This window comes from Quercus lobata, chromosome 4, assembly GCF_001633185.2.
Source record: "Quercus lobata isolate SW786 chromosome 4, ValleyOak3.0 Primary Assembly, whole genome shotgun sequence".
In the NCBI taxonomy this organism is placed as follows: Eukaryota; Viridiplantae; Streptophyta; class Magnoliopsida; order Fagales; family Fagaceae; genus Quercus; species Quercus lobata.
In genome coordinates, this window is record NC_044907.1 from 6622518 (window position 1) to 6640072 (window position 17555).

At 32.9% G+C, this 17555-nt stretch overlaps 2 protein-coding genes across 2 annotated transcripts; both read right to left on the minus strand.

The window, feature by feature from the left end:
• Positions 1 to 221: 221 nt before the first annotated feature.
• Positions 222 to 2214, minus strand: LOC115984477. The gene is made up of 3 exons (XM_031107501.1): positions 2188 to 2214; positions 1477 to 1665; positions 222 to 482 (listed from the first exon to the last, which is right to left on the minus strand). Exons 1-3 carry the CDS (start codon positions 2212 to 2214, stop codon positions 222 to 224), a joined length of 477 nt encoding a protein of 158 aa, XP_030963361.1.
• Positions 2215 to 10774: 8560 nt separating this feature from the next.
• On the minus strand, positions 10775 to 15955 carry LOC115983281. Its single transcript, XM_031105930.1, has 3 exons — positions 15347 to 15955; positions 12258 to 12443; positions 10775 to 11145 (listed from the first exon to the last, which is right to left on the minus strand). The coding sequence occupies exons 1-3, from the start codon at positions 15944 to 15946 to the stop codon at positions 10858 to 10860; spliced, it is 1074 nt and encodes a 357-aa protein (XP_030961790.1). The 5' UTR covers positions 15947 to 15955; the 3' UTR covers positions 10775 to 10857.
• Between the last annotated feature and the right edge of the window lie 1600 nt (positions 15956 to 17555).

Here is a 17555-nt window from a genome sequence, read left to right on the forward strand (position 1 = left end):
ATCAAGCAGTCCACTCATTTTCATCATTTGTATCATTGAACCTAGATGTAGGTGTTGCAAGTACCTTTATATGTATAATCAACAACAACCAAGTCTTAGTTTCAAAATTTATATTTATAATCACATGCCAAACATATCCGCTTGCTTGATCATTATCTATACTTGTGTATTCCAAACACATATTAATAGCAAGGATTAAGAAGTAAATGTGCAAGTGCTATTTATGCTTGGGTTCGATGTTTCTTATCATATGCACGATTAAGAACTAATAGACATTCAGTTTGATGATGAAATTTAGGCCTGATAAGGTTCAAGACAACTCTGAAATTTGAGTTCAGCCTCAGGCGAAACATTAGTGCCAATCCCATTCCAGACTTTAGCTTGTCTTGCATGCTTCTTCCAACACCATACATTGGCTTATTCCTCGTTTCTACATATAAGTGGTACAATGTGGAGCCACTCTCAACATATAGCTTTGGACCCTATACATAACAAACCCATTATCTAAGATAATCACAATGCCTTTTTTTTTCTTTTTTTTTCCTTTTACAGAACACTCTCACAAGTACCAATATTACATACAAATAAGATGCATATAGATGAGAGCTTTGCACTCTAACCTTGGTTTTTTTTTTTTTTTTTTTTAGGCAAATTAAAATTTTGATCCTTCAAATATATAGTATGTATAATTTTGGTTCCTTAATTTTTAAATGTTCTAATCCTTTTTTTTTTTTTAAGGCCCTTGCCTATTTTTTGTCAATTTCTTATTTGCAAATTTAACATCTTTTAATATACAATAATTATCTTATACATCTGACATATACATCATATGTTTCACAGTATATGAACTTTGACATATTATTATTATAATATACATGTGAAATAGGAAATACATATGTCGAATGCATAAGTTACATTTTTTTAAAATATGGGGTTGGTTTAATTTTGTCCCCTTGAATATAGAGTGACTTAGCACTACAAAAAAGAAGAAGGAAATAAATTGTTACAGTTTTAAAATATGAGGGACTAAATTGAAACTTTCGGCCAATGCTTTGTAATTCAATAAAGAGTTTTTTTCTTGTAATGCACCAAAGCCCATTTAGGCCCATGGAATACCAAAATTTCTTATCCAAGTTCACATTAAGCACCTAAATTTTAGGTCCAAGAAATATTAGCTTTCCACAACAATATATTTTTGCCGCATACTAACAATTAATATTAGCTTTCCACAAAAATTATTATTCCAATAAATATTAGTTTCAAGTTGTATATACAATATAATGTTTATATATATAATGTAACTTTTTGTTAATGTTACGCTCTTCCATATCTATTTTTTATTTTAAAAAATCTTTAATAAAATTGTTCCAAATTCCAAAATAATTATTGTTCATTCAAAAATTAGTTGCCATGTTCAAGAAACAAAGAGTTCAACCCATGTAGATAAGAAAATTCATGATGTATTGGATTACTTACATATGACAATATTGCAAAAGTGAGGCGACCAAATGACATTTCCATTATTGGAGGATTAATGTGAAGGCCAAAGAGCTTGGACTTGTTATCAATCACTAAATTGATGGTACAATTGTAGGTGAGTATCTTAGTCGTAACACCTGAGGCATCCACTCCTTCCCCCAGCACAAATTGGCTGATTCCTGCAATCTGCAACACATATTTATTACACATAAGAAAGAAGTGAATAGAAATAGTAGCTTTAACATATGTCTCTTTGACTCTAGATTAGCTTTTTTTATTATTATTTTTTAAGTAAAAAAAAAAAGAAAAAGACACGACAATAAAGAAAATAACAAATGGTATGATTTTGAATAAAATAGAATGAAGGAAAAGAATGCATATGATCTAGCTAATTTATTGATCTCTAATTAACTCCAAAAGTTGGAATAAAGACTTTGGTGTTCTTGTTACTATATTTGACTTATTTACCTATGTAAAACTTTTTTAAATCAACTCTCTCTCTCTCTCTCTTTTATTTTTTTATTTTACATATTGCCCATTACTAGACAAATAAAGTAAATCAAAATGAACACCTAGCCTGTCACTGCTTATGCAAAGTAATGATTTTAGCTTTTAGGCACATGGACTGCTTTGTGCTGTGGAACTAGAACATTTTTATGTTTCTTTTTGGACTATTGCAACTTTAGTCAATTCAATCATGGGACTAGCCGTGTCAAAGAGATTGAAGTAAATCATTTTGATTAAACAATGAACAACACACCCCAGGAAACCGAGAACCCAGTGATTACCTATCTGAGGGGTAATTCAAGAAAAAAATCTTATGCTGAAGCAACTTTGGATGCTGTCATGCACAAGACGAAGCTTGAAGACGCAGAAACTAAAGTGGACGAGGAGGTAGAATCTGAATCAGAGAGGACTGGAAGGACAGGAAAAAGTGAGGAGCAGCCCAGGGAAGAGGACCAAATGAATAATGAAGAGGAGTGGGAAATACATGTATCAGCAGACCTGAAACGGAAAATGTCAGGACCGTGGCAAAATAGCATTATTTTGAAACTTATGGGTAAACAGCTCGTATATCGTGCTTTGCAAACCAGGTTAGCCGGTATATGGCACCCAACAGGTAACACGCATTTAATTGATATCGGATATAGATACTTTATTATGAAATTTGATGCCCTAAAGGATTATCATCATGCGCTCATGGATGGCCCATGGTTCGTGGGTGAACAATACCTCCATGTTCAAGCATGGGAGGCGAACTTCCATCCCAGTACAGCCAAAGTTACGACTACGGTTGTCTGGATAAGATTGGAACAATTGCCCATTGAGTATGGGTATTGCTACTAATAATATGGCAGAATTGGGAGCGGTGAGTCGGGGTCTCATGTTGGCGTGGAATTTGGGTTTCAAATTTATCCAACTAGAGCTTGATTCTGTGATAGTATTATCTTGGTTAGCTACTTCAACTGACAATTTCTTTCCAGATGTATTTCCTTTAATCTGTGATTGCAGGAGCCTTATGGAGTGAGCATGGGTGGTACAAGTGCGCCATGTCTACCGTGAGGCCAATGAACACGTAGATGTGTTAGCGAAACGGGAAAACCACCAGCAGCAACTTTTGGCCATCTATGACACCTGTCCCAATTTATTATACCACTGTTTTGTAATGGATATAACAGGCCTAGGGATTAGTAGGGTATGTCCTGTCAAGCTGAATATAGCTACGTTTATATAAACTTTGTTATATTTAAATAAGACTTTCCCGTTTCTACCAAAAAAAAAAAAAAAAATCATGGGACTAGGCCAACCTTTTTATTTTTTGGTCATGATTTCCAGTCATACATCAATATTTCAATTTTAACCGTATAGGCCACCTTTTCTCCCCAAAAAAAAAAAAGGCAGAGGCTACCTTTGGGCCAATCTGCAGTCTAAAGTTTCGGTTCCTAAAATTCCTTTATAACCCTATGTAGTATGGGCCTAACAATGTAGAGAATTCTGTACCTATAATAACAGACCTTGACAGGAGACATTTTAGGTCTTCCTAATTTTTCTGTCCATTAGATTAGCTCTTTACAGTTTACATTGACTAATGCTTCTCTTTTTTTTCTTTTTTTTTTTTTCTTTTTCTAAAAAAAATTGCTTTTTTTTTTTTTTTTTTTTTTTGTTTTATTTATGATTATATGTACACTGTTGCCTAATGCTTTCCTGCACGTAACCGTCGATATCAACCCATTACAAATCTTTTGTGTCATTTTTTATATTTCACTTTATACTTAATTAATTACAGTTTGTCACATATTTAAAAAAAAAAACCAAAATTTAAAATAAGAAAAATAAATAAATAAATCAGACACATATTAAAACATAAAGCAATCTCGGTATCAACCAACCTAGTAAGATCAAGATAATTCATAAAAAGGAAAGAGCTAGTCCTAGTGTGTGACACACTCATTGAATCATGAAGCACATTTATATTGTTTGGCTCCAAACATATTTAAATTATTTTTTTTCAACTTATTACGTAGGGATTTATAAGTCTATTTATTATTTTATTTCAACAAGTTATATGACTATACATAGACGATCTCTTTAATTGCTACAATATGGATTATAACAGTATGTTTTTAGACCCCTTAACACAAGTTGTTTAACCTAGTTATTTAGTCAAGTGATTATTACCTATGTACATTTTTAGACTCCTTAAAACACAACCAGATTAACCTAGTCAATTAGCCAAGTGATTACTTAGTCAAATTATTCAAATCTAGGTTAACACAAATATATCATATCATTGTAAAATGCAGAAAATAAATAACACAACAATATGAACCCAGAAAAACCAAACCGGTAAAAAACTTTAGGAAGATTTAACCTAACTATCCTCAAGATAAAACAAATCCACTATAAAGAATTGAAGTTTACACAATAGCGACTTAGACCACTAACATCTTATTGCTACCTCGAGTAGGAAACTTACTACCACGATCACGTGACAGCTAGTCCACGGACTACTTCTCTCTTGGATTCATAGCAAGCACAAGTACTCTCACTTGTGTATCTTTAAGCCCTTTATGCAACAACCGAACTGATCATCAAGCTTTTGACATAGTATATGTGAAGGCAAATACCTCTAGATCTCACAAGAGATTCACATACATAATATAAAAAACAACACTAAAATGTGGCTAGGGTTTTTCCTTTTATACTTAAGGCAAAACATAAAACCCTACACGTCAAACGGGCTTGGGCTGAGTTGGAAATTTCTGCAAAACATCAATCTACACGAGCTTCGATCAATCGAGCCAAGCATATTTACATAGTAAATCTTACAGTACACTCGATTCCAACTTTACACATAAACATACTTTAAGCAAGTCTAAAACACGGTTAAAATTGAAATAAAAATGCACATCTCAAAATATAGCCAATTACAAAGCACCATGTATTGCTGCTAGGTTTTGTTATCACTATTCAAAAGCCAACAGAAATTTGCCAAGTGTCATGCAAAAACCAGTCACGCATCAGCGCACGTGTAAGCAATGACACATGCAGCCTCGTACGTGTAAGCGATGACTCAAGTAATCTAGCACGTGTAAACGATGACTCAAGCAGTCTAGCACGTGTAAGTGATGACATAAGCGAACCAATCAAACTGTGACATGTGTCACCAATCAGGCTCCGCCACGTGTTGCTCACCCACCTCCAAACTCCTATAAATAGAAGTCTTCCTAAGACATTTAGAAGGACCAAGATTCAGAAGTGAAAAAGCTCTACCGGAATCAAGCCCTGAAGCCTCCAGGAACTTTAAGAACTTCAACCCCAAAATTGGAGAACATTCGAAACAAAATCATCCAAACCATCTGCCTAGATCCAAAAGTTTGCGAGAATCAAGCTCAAATGTCCGAAAGCATCATCAAATCACAAATCAGTGAAACTTAACGGATTCAAGCCTCTAAAGCCCCGAAGAACTTCCACCACAAACCTTCAAATACAAAGAACATTCGAAAAGGAATCATCCAAATCATCTTCTTAGAACTCAAAGTTCACTGGAATCAAGCTCAAAAGCCTCCAAAAACCTCAAACAACCACAAATCAGCGAAGCTCCACGGATTTAAGTCTCTAAAACCCCGAAGAACTTCCACCACAAACCTTCGAAGACGAATAACACACGAAGAACGCGAAGAACAAAGGATTTCCAACAAGCTCATAGTTAGAGATTCATTGTAATTCTGTTCCAAAGATCTTCAATCCATTCTTCAGCCAAATTGAAGTAAATTGGGTGTTCGAATCAAAATCACATCACTACAAATCCAATCAACAAATCTTTGAAGGAGATCGAATTAGAGGATCAATCTTTTGTAATCACAGAGAATTGTACCACACAATTATCAATACAATCATAAATACAAATTCGCATTTGTGACACTATTTCACTTGTTTGACTTATTTCCAATCGAGAAATTTAGTCGCTTACACCACTAACATCCTATTTGATAGGCCAAGAATGTATTGACCCCTTGTGACGAATTAACTTAATTAATTGGTAAAATTAATTAATTAATTCAATTTGCATGCAACAAGCGTGGTAGCACAAATAAATCACCAAATAACTAAATACAGCAGAAATTAAATTGATACAGTGATTTGTTTACAAATGGGGGAAACATACACGGCAAAAACTCTACCGGATGATTTTAAGGTCACCACTTCCGAAAATTCATTATTATCATAACAAGCGGTTACAAGTAAAGGAATCCCAGTACTTTATACCAACCTACAGTTGAAGCCTTTACCCTAATACCCAATTAGACTTGTTCTGAGTGACAATCTCACATTTTCAATGCACGGCTCCCAATACGTGACTAACCAATTCGATGAACAGATTCTAATACGTGGCTTACTCACCAGCTTGAGAAAGATGTTGGTTGTAAAGTTCTTTAGTTCATCACACGATGAAGATCATGAAGTTACTTAGTTACAAAACCCTACAGTGTACAAACACAGCAGCTTCTTCAAGAAAAAGATGAATTAGGGTAAATTCTGTCTCTGATCACAATTTGCATGAACGCAACCTTTGACTGCCCTTAAAACAATCTTTATATATGTTTAAGGTTGTGAAAAAAGAAAACCTAAATATGTATTCACGGATTGGATTGAAATTAGCTCTAAAAAACTAAATTTCATAAAGCTCGATAGATAGCTTATCTGTCAAGATAGCTATTAAGCATCGAGTTTCAGCAGCTTTTTAAACCCCGATAGGTACTAGTTGTCGAGCTTTGAAATCCAACACTTTTTCATTTGTTTCTTGGACAGACTTGCATGGTTTTAACACTTAATCTTGAAACCTTGTTCCTTGAAGCATTAAACACATCCTAGATCTACCCAATTACAAGTAAAGTGTGTTTTGTCAAATGATTAGCCAATTCTATATTGGCATATGTTCCTAACATCAAATCACATATGTCCTAACACTATTACTAACTCGAGTAGAAAACTTACTACCACAACCATGTGACAGCTCCGAGTCCACAAACTACTTCTTTCCTTGATCCACTGCAACCACAAGTTGTCCTACTTATGACTTTAAGATTCCATTCAAAGGTTTTGGATCTTCTTTAAGTTCTTTATGCAGTAATTGAAGCAATCACCAAGTTCTTGACCTGAATCTTGATCTTGATAACCCTAAGTGTGTATGAAAGTAAAAACCTCTAGATCTCACAAGAGATTTAACACATAGCACATCAAAAAGACCTAAAAACTTAGCTAGGGTTTTTCCTTTTATATTTGGAGTAAAACATAAAACCCTACACATTATATGGGCTTGGGCTGAATTGGAAATTTTGCAAAAAAATAAATCTGCACGAGATTCGATCAATCGAGTCTAATTTTCAATCAATCGAATCTAATTTTCGATCAATCAAGCCTTGTAGATTTAGCCCAATAAATTCTGCAATCACTCGATTCAAATTTTACAAATAAACACACTTTGAACAACCCTAAACCTAGACTCTATATTTTGATCATGGTTTGTCAACACATTACAAATTGAAGTTCTAATACATTTAGTTCCTAAAGTTTTAGAACCTAACAGAAACAAAATAACTCTAACATGTCTGGAGCTAAACTTTTTCGACTGCATGGTTTTTTCTTTTTTTTTTCTTAACAATCTCTATCTACTTACATAAGCAATGTGCAGTAATGTATTCATCCAAGGAAAAAGAAAGTAGCATGCGGTAGTTAGGGCATCTCAAATAGCCTCTCTAAAACTATGTTTGGAGAGCAAACCCACAAAAATTAGCTCCAACAACCTTTTCAAATTGTAAAAAATAGAGTAGATAAGTTACAGTACTCTCCACACATGAAGAGTTACTATTGCTTTTCAAATGAATTTTTATGACTAAAATATTCAACTCTCTCTCTCTTTTTCTATGCACATTAAGAATAAAGAATAAAAATAATATTTAAATGTAATAGAGAATAGTTAGAGAGTCTGTTGAAAAATGTATTTGAAAAAGTGGGTAAGTAAAATTGTTTACTCTCCAAACAGAGTGAAAATTTGACTAAGTTGCTAAAGATGCTTATGCATATGCTCAAGGTCCCTTAAGTTGAAACTGTAAGAGGAGACCTGACAACCCATCCTTAGTCAAATCCTTTCAATAGTCTCGATAAAGTTCCATTCTCTTTGTATATATATTTACTAAAAGTTTATTCAGTCAATATACCTTTTTTTTTAATTAACAATTTAGAGCATCCACAGCAGTGAAGTTAAAAATTTAGCAATTTAGCTCTACCAAAAGTTACTTTATCTATTTTACCTACACACATGCTGTAGTAGTGGATCTATTTTAGCTTTCAACATAATAAAATAATATAAATATCACAATAAAATAATATATCTACTACAATAAAATAATCTATCTCACTACAATAAAAACACCACAAACCAATCCACCAACACGGCCAACCAAGAACAACCGCCCACAACCACCCAACAACGACCACTGCCAACCAAAAACAACCGCCCACAACCACCCAACAACAACTAACAAGCCAAGAACAACCACCCATAACCACTGCCAAAAATTCAAATTAGTTAAAAACTACCACACAAATCACCACCATCAACATAATTCCCAAGCCACCACCACCGTCAGAAACCCAACCCACTCCACTGCCCATCAAAACCCACTGCAAAACACACTGAAATCCACCAAAACCCATTGTGAAACAAATTGAAACCCACTGTAAAACCCAACCCAACCCACCGCCACCAGCCACCACCGCCTACACCCAGTGCCACAGCCACCGATACCCATTGCCAAACCCACCGATACCCAACCCACAAACCCAAAATCAAATCACAAACTCAAACCCACTTTGAAATCAAACACAAATCCAAACTAAAATCCCTTCTTTTCATGAAACCCAGAGAAACCCATGAAACCCAGAGAAACCCACGAAATCTGCGGCGCTCTTGAGTTCGATAAAGGCGGTGCCGGTGGAGCTTGGATCAGTGATGAAGCTTAGGTCGGCAATGGAGCTTGGATCGGCGGTGAGATGGAGGACTAGGCTTGTCGGCGTTGGGTGAGCGGTGAGATGGAGGACTGGGCGAGATGGGTCAGCGGCATGGGACGGCAACGTGGGCGATAACGATGAAGATCAACTATGAAGATCTAGAATAGAAAGAAAGAAAGAGAAAATATTTTTTTAATGGAGGAGGAGAGAGAAATTCAATAAAATAATATATATATATATTTTTAGCTCTCATGAATAGTGCACATCTATCTATATATGTATACTGTAGCAATAGAGCTAAAAATTATAGATTTAGCTCCATTGCTGTGAGTATGATTTTGGGGTTTGAGGAGCTAAAATATAACAATATAGCACCACTGCTATGAGTGCTCTTAGGCACGCATATCTATCATGCCAATAAATAAATAAATAAACTTAGGCAAGCATGATGCATCTGCAGAAATAGAGGTATGGAAGTCAGATTTAGGCAATAATGAATATCTTGATGGGAATGTACACAAAATTTCTAGATTTGTGAGATGCAACAATAAAGAAAAAATATAGGCTAAAAAAAATAATCACACACAAGACAGTATTTACGTGATTCGGCAATTTACCTACATCCACGGAGTTGTAAGGATTTCACTATTCTCAGGGAAACATACAAGATATGACAGTATAGTTTTCTTTTACAAAAATAACATGAAACCCTAATTTTTAAAATAACAGTTTTTATATCCTGCGCACAAGATTCACAACGGGTTACAAAACAAGCTAAAAAAACTTTCCACACGTATCTAAAGAAGAAAAATCAATAAAATGAAACCAATGAATAGTGTGTTGATGTTGTAGATGATCTAGTGTTGATGTGGGGGACAAAATGGGCTTCTGCCCTTTTTGGGCAAATTAATTAGCCTTTTACCCTTCTTTCCAAACTAAATAGGAAAATACCCCTCTTTTGAAAATCGAGTTTTTCAAAATCGATTTAAGCCCTATAGTGACATTTTCAAGGACCTATAGTGACGTTTATAAGGACCTATAGTGCCTATAACTCGATTTCATGGATATCAAGTTATAAAACGTCACTATAGGTTCTTAAAAATGTCACTATAGGTCCTTAAAAACGTCACTATAGGGCTCTAGAATTTTTTTTTTTTTTAACTCGATTTCCAAAAGAGGGACATTTCCCTATTTAGTTTGGGAAGAAGGGCAAAAGGCTAATTAATTTGCCCAAAAAGGGCAGAAGCCCATTTTGTCCTTGATGTGGGTATTGTTGCATCAATATCCCCTATCCTCTTCTACCATCCTTTCAAATTTTGGCAAAATCAAATTATGAGTGACTTTAGTGATTGAAAGAATAGCGTTGACATTGTGGATGATACAAGAACGTAATCACTTATATCACTATCTAAATATGTACTCTAGATCCTCCATGTGATTAAGAGATAAACATTCCAACACTAATTAGTACTTGTAATTTGAGTTTAGAGAATATGTTACTACCATAAATACAATTTATTATGAAAACTTGATATGGTGACATTCATTATCAAGTAAATAATTCCATCCCATTAATTTCAATGGTACCATCCTCCATTCAAGTAAATAGAACTATATCTTTTAGTCCTTGTAAATTTGAGGAGATTAGTTCAGTTTTTCATTAGACAAATCAAACAATTTAATCATTTTCATCATTCTTATCATTGAACCTAGATGTAGGTGTTGCAAATACATTTATATGTATACTCAACAATAACCAAGTCTTGGTTTCAAAATTTATATTTATAATCACATGCCAAACATCTTCGCTTGCTTGATCACTATCTATACTTGTGTATTCCAAACACGTATTAATAACAAGGATTAAGAAGTAATTGTGCAAGTGCTATTATATGCTTGGGTTCGATGTTTCTTATCATATGCACGATTAAGGACTAATAGGCATTCAGCTTGATGATGAAATTTAGGCCTGATAAGGTTCAAAACAACTCGGAAATTTGAGTTCAACCTCATTCGAAAAATTAGTGGTAATCCCATTCCAGACTCTAGCTTGTCTTGCATGTTTCTTCCAGCACCATACATTGGCTTATTCTTCGTTTCTACATATAAGTGGTACAATGTGGAGCCACTCTCAGCATATAGCTTTGGACCCTATACATAACAAACCCATTATCAAAGATTTCGGCCAAAATAAATAATAACAGCAATAAAAAGTAAGAGGTAATCACAGCAATATTACATGTATATAAGTACCAATATTACATACACATATGAAGCATATACATGAAAGCTTTGCACTCTAACCCTGGTTTTTTCATGTAAATTAAAATTTTGATCCTTCAAATATAGAGTATGTACAATTTTGGTTCCTTAATTTTAAATGTTCTAATCCAGTTTTTTAAATTTTAAAAAAATGGTCCTTGTCTTTCTTTTTCTTTTTTGACAATTTCTTATTTGCAATTTTAATACCTTAAAATATACAATAATTATCTTATACATCTGACATGTACATCATCTCTCTCACAACATATAAACCTGACATACTATTGAAATACATATTGTGAAATAGAAGACACATATGTGATATGTCGAATGCATAAGTTACCTTTTCTAAAATATTCGGTTTAGTCTTGGTCCCTTAAATATAGAGTGACTTAGAACTACAAAAAAGACTAATGGTCTGTTTAGATAGAAGAGGGAAGGAGGGAGAGTGAAGGGGAGTAAAGTAGAGTTGGCTAAAAATAAACTAATTTTGTGCTAAATCTATTATACTCTACTCTACTCCCCCTCCCTCTCTCTTAATCCAAATGAACCATAAGTAAATAAATCGTTACATTTGTGAAATGTGAGGGACTAAAATCGAACTCTTGGCCAACGCTTCATAATTCCATAAAGAGTTTTTTTTCCTTGTGATGCACCTAAAGCCCATTTTGGCCCATGGATTTCCAAAATTTCTGATCGAAGTTCACAATAAGCACCAAACTTTTAGGTCCAAGAGAGGTTAGCTTTCCACAAAAGTTAATATTCCAATAAATATTAGTTTCAAGTTGTATATACAATATAATGTGTTTATATATATATAATGCAACTTTTTGTTAATGTTACACTCTTCCATATCATTTTTTTAATTTACAAATATCTGATAAAATTGTTCCAAATTCCAAAATAAATATTGTTCATTCAAAACTTAGTTGCCATGTTCAAGAAACAAAGAGTTCAACTCATGTAGATAAGAAAATTCATGATGTCTTGGACTTACTTACATATGACATTGCGAAAGTGAGGCGACCAAATGACATTTCCATTATTGGAGGATTAATGTGAAGGCCAAAGAGCTTGGACTTGTTATCAATCACTAAATTGATGGTACAATTGTAGGTGAGTATTTTAGTTGTAACACCTGAGGCATCCACTCCTTCCCCTAGCACAAATTGGCTAATTCCTGCAATCTGCAACATGTATTTATTACACATAAGAAAGAAGTGAATATAAATTGTACCTTAACATATTCATGTCTCATTAAGTTAATATTAGCTCTTTTTATTATTTTATTTCTTTTAAGTTAAAAATAAAATAAAGACAGACACATCAATAAAGAAAATTAAAAAGAGTATGATTTTGAATAAAATAAAATGAAGAAAAAGAATGCATATGACCAATTCTAACTAATTTGTTAAGGATCTCTAGTTAACTCCAAATTTTGGAATAAAGACTTTGGTGTTTTTGTTACTATGTTTGACTTATCTACTTATGTAAAACTTTTTAAATTGTCAACTTTCTCTCTCTTTTTTATTTTTTATTATTATTTTACTTTACATAATGCTCAACTAGACAAATAAAGTAAATAGAAATGAACACCTAGCCAGTCATTGCTTAGGCAAAGTAATGATCTTAGGCACATGGACTGCTTTGTGCTGTGGAACTTGAACATTTTTATGTTTCCCTTTGGGCTATTGCAACTTTAGTCAATTCAATCATGGGACTAGGCCAAACCTTTTTTATTTTTTGGTCATGATTCTGGTCATACATCAATGTTTCAATTTCAACTGTACAGTCTACCTTTTCTCCACAAAGAGAAAAAAGAAAAAAGCAGAGGCTAACTTTGGGCCAATCTGCAACCTCAACCCTCAGTACAAGTTACCCATCCAGTCTAAAGTTTGGGTTCCTAAAAATTCCTTTATGACCCTATACTTTATTGTCTAACACTAATGAGACAAGTAATGTAGTATGGGCCTAACAATGTTGAGAATTCTGTACCTATAATTTCGGTCCTGATAGGAGACATTTTGGGTCTTCCTAAGTTTTCTGTCCATTAGGTTAGCTCTTTACATTGACTAATGCTTTTTTTTTTTTTTTTTGGGTCTTCATATGTATGATTATATGTACACTGTTGGCTAAAGCTTTCATGCATGTAACAAACAATATCAACCCATTACAAATCTTCTATCCCATTTTTTACTGTCCATTTTATATATACTTCATTAGTTACAATTTGTCCATGTATTCCAACCAAAGTTTAATATGAAAAAATAAATAAATAAATAAGCAAACCAGACACATAATATACCACAATTTTTTATTTTATTTTTTTTGGTTGAGAAACAATATATCACAATTGATATAGCACAAAATGAAGGGAAAACATAAAGCAACTCAGTATCAACCAACCTAGTAAAATCAAGAAAATTCATAATAAAGAAAGAGCTAGAGCTAGTGTGTGACACACTCTTTGAATCGTGAAGCACATTATTTTATATAGAAACAAAGTTTGGCTCCAAATATAATTAGAGTTATTTTTTCCAACTCATTACATAGTGATTTATAAGTCTATTTATTATATTATTTAAACAAATCACATGACTGCAAATAAACGGTCTCTTTAATCACTACAATCATGAGTTCAAACAAAATAGCTCCAACATGTTTGGAGATAAACTTTTTTAATTGCATAGGTTTTTTTTTTTTTTTTCATCAATCTCTATCTGCTTACATAAGCAATGTACATTAATGTATTCATTAATGTATTCATCCAAGGAAAAAAAAAAAAAAAAAGTAGCATGTGGCAGTTATGCATAACCTCAAGGTCCCTTAAGTTGAAACTGTAAGGCTCCATTTGGTTGGAATGAAAATAGGAGGGATGGAAAAGAAGAAAGGAAAATAGGGAAGAAAATGATATTTTCTCTTGTTTGATTTAGAAGAGAAAACACAAAAGATGAAAAATATTGGAGAAAAAAATCCACCCGGGCCCATAAATTTTTATCCTCCCAATTTGGGTGGAAAACTGAGAAGAAAAGAGAGAAAATGGGAGCTTAGCACTTGAATTACATATTTACCCCTCCAAGTTAATGTGTTATATGTAAGTTTTTTCCCTTTTTTATTTTACTATTTTATTATGGGAACTTGCATGAGCTTGTGAGTCAGGTCATTGACTCTTGTCTTTTCTTCCTTTGTTTTCCTTCTTTCTTTCTTTCTTTTTTTTTTTTTTTTTTTTTTTTTGAAAAAAAAAGTTTTAGGTTCTTGAACTTCTTATCCTCTTTTTATTTTATTTTTTTAATGAAGAAATCATTCATACATATTTTTTTAATAAAAATATAATGTATTATTTTGTTTTACCTAAATTGGATATAATGGTAACTTTATACAAACTTTATTTTCTATCCTCTCACTTTTCTTCTCAACCAAACAAAAGAGTTTTCCATCCCTCCACTTTTCTACCCTCCCATCCAAATACATACGAGAAAAAACTAAATCTTTTCTATCCTTCCACTTTTCTATCATCTCTCCATTTTCTATCTTCCCACTTTTCCACTCCCCTAACCAAACGGACCCTAAGAGGAGATCCGACAACCCATCCTTAGTCAAATCCTTTCAATAGTCTCAATAAAGTTTCATTCCCTTTGTCTATATAATATATATTTACTAAAAGTTTATTCCGACAATACACCTTTTTTAAAAAAAAAAATTAATAACTTAGGCATGCGTCTATCCAGCCAATAAACAAATAAATTAACTTAGGCATGCATGATGCATCTACTATATTTTAAACTTAAAGTCTCATCATCTATTTTTTTTTCTTAAAAGAGAGGTTTTATTTTGAACTAGGTTGACTAAATTGTCTATTAAAATCTATTTACCAAATCATAAAAATACAATAAATAATATAATCTCCTAAATATAGGGTTTGTGTTCATTCAGAAGAGCTCATTTTCATTAATAATAAATTTTGGTTTAAAAAATAAACTACACAAAACTATGATAGAATAAGTTAAAAAAAAATGAATAAACTGTTTTTTTTTTTTTTTTAAATAAAAAGCTTGACATTAATGATCCGTAAGAGAGAAAGATGTAGTACCTTGATGGATAACTTGGGTGGTGGTGGCTCTGTAGCAATGTAAAACACAAGCAATGCAATTCCCAAGCTCAGTATTGCCCTCCAACATATTTGCAAGCAAATCCACAGACATGAATCAGAATTACGATAAGTACAATACCTTCTCCAAAACCCTCTTCCTCTCCCATAATATAATTCTTTCTCATCATTCTCTTCCTCCTCCTCATCGTCATCAACCCCTCCATGATGATCAACAATGATCAAACGGTTCTCACAATTCTCATGAGTCCCGGCTGTCCCATTGCTTTGAACATCATAAGCAATAATACTATTATTCTTCTTTTCATGCAAGATTAGTGAGTTGTTTGATCCACGAGAGGAAGAGTAGCGTGAGAGAGTGAAACGTGAGGCTTCGATGCTGTGGTTTGGGTTTGTGGGGTTTGTAAGGAAGGTTTCTGAGCGAACTGGGGAGTGGAATGTGGATTCATCAATGTTGTTGGTTCTAATGTCAGTGCTGTTGGCATGGGAAATAGTGGAAGGGCTTTGGACATAGTAGGCACAAGGGTAGGAGTGAAACAGAGCTTCTTGGTCTTCAACACCATCCATTCTATTGTTAGACATTGAGAGAGAGAGAGAGAGAGAGGGATGATTTCTCTGACATGGGGAAGGGTCTTAATTAGTAGGGTTTATAAAGCTGATAAAGAGAGAGTGATTTTTTGAGAGGGTGAGTTGTTTGGCTTGGCTTTGAGAATTTGAGCCATTTCAGAGCCAAAACTTTTTAACATAATATTTTTTGATAATTGTTGACATGTTGTTATTGGGTTATATTAAGATTCATGGTAAGGGGTGCCATTATGGTAGTTGTTAACAAATCATTTTAAGAAAATTTTGACATCACTTTTATAAAAAATATTAAAAAAATTAATTTTCTTTTCATAAAAAATTTCTAAAAAATATTTAAACTGATGCTCTTAATGCATTTATTTACTATTTCTCTTATATTAAAAATGGTATTGGTCATGTGTAAATAATGTTGTGCCAATTACAATTTATCATATCAATAAATTGTTAATGAAACTGTAAAATTTGTTTTCCTTAGCATTTTACTTTCCACTAAGAACTCTAAGGAATTCTCTTTGTAAACTTTTTTGTACTAGCTAGTACCAATTAATAAAGAGTTTTTATTACAAAGAACAAATAATTCTCATTTCTCATTAAAAGAATATCATTAGTATGTGCCATTATTGTAGGAGCAAAATAGACTATGAACTATAAACTGTATATATGTTCCAAAAGTGATGATATGAGAGCATGGCTATTGACTTATTGTGTGGGGGAAAAACATGGGGATGATGATAACTAGATAGGGTAGGCTTATCCTTTACTAGTAAGTGACGAAAATAGTTTTCTCCTTCCATTTTAGGAAAAAATGTTTTCAATTAATCACTGAAATTCATTAGAATTGCCAATTTCTGGGTTTAGGACATATATGTTTAGTTTAAGTCATTTGGGTTGGTTCAATAAGGTTTAACCAGCAAGGTGAAATTGATGGACCAATTAAATATTATAAAGATGTTCGAATCGTTTTTTATTGTTTATAACAAATAACTATTTAATAATAATAATAAGAATTGAGGATAAGAACCTAAGTCTAGGTTCTTACAAATCCTTTTTATCCAAAAAAAAAAAAAAGTTCTTACAAATCCAAGTACTCCAAATTTATAATTCAACTTAATGATGCAATCTTTATTATATGGTAAACCTTGTTTGACAATGTTATCATTATTAATAATAATGACCAAAAAATTATAATATTTTCCCTATTCTTTTGGAAAACAAAAATCGTACCTCCAAAGTCACTTTAGTTTAGAGTGTGGCCAAGCCATATAAAAATTATATCCGATAATTAAGGGAGAGCCACTTCCCTAGAAACTAGCATATGCTTTTACACCGAATTGTCTCTCTTTTTGGACATCTTAGGAATCATAGCAAAGTCCTCATTAAAAAATAATAATAATAATAATAAAATCCTCATAAAAAATTTATAAAAAAAATAAGAAAAAAAAAAAAGAAAAAAGAAAAAAGAAGAAGGAATCATAGCAAAGTAAGCACGCTTTAGCAATTCTTTTCCCTAATTTAGTCTCTTCTCAATTTTAAAGTCATCTTGCCCAAAAAGATTCATTGATATATAATGAGTGTACTAATTAAAATATTACCAAAATAAGAGTAC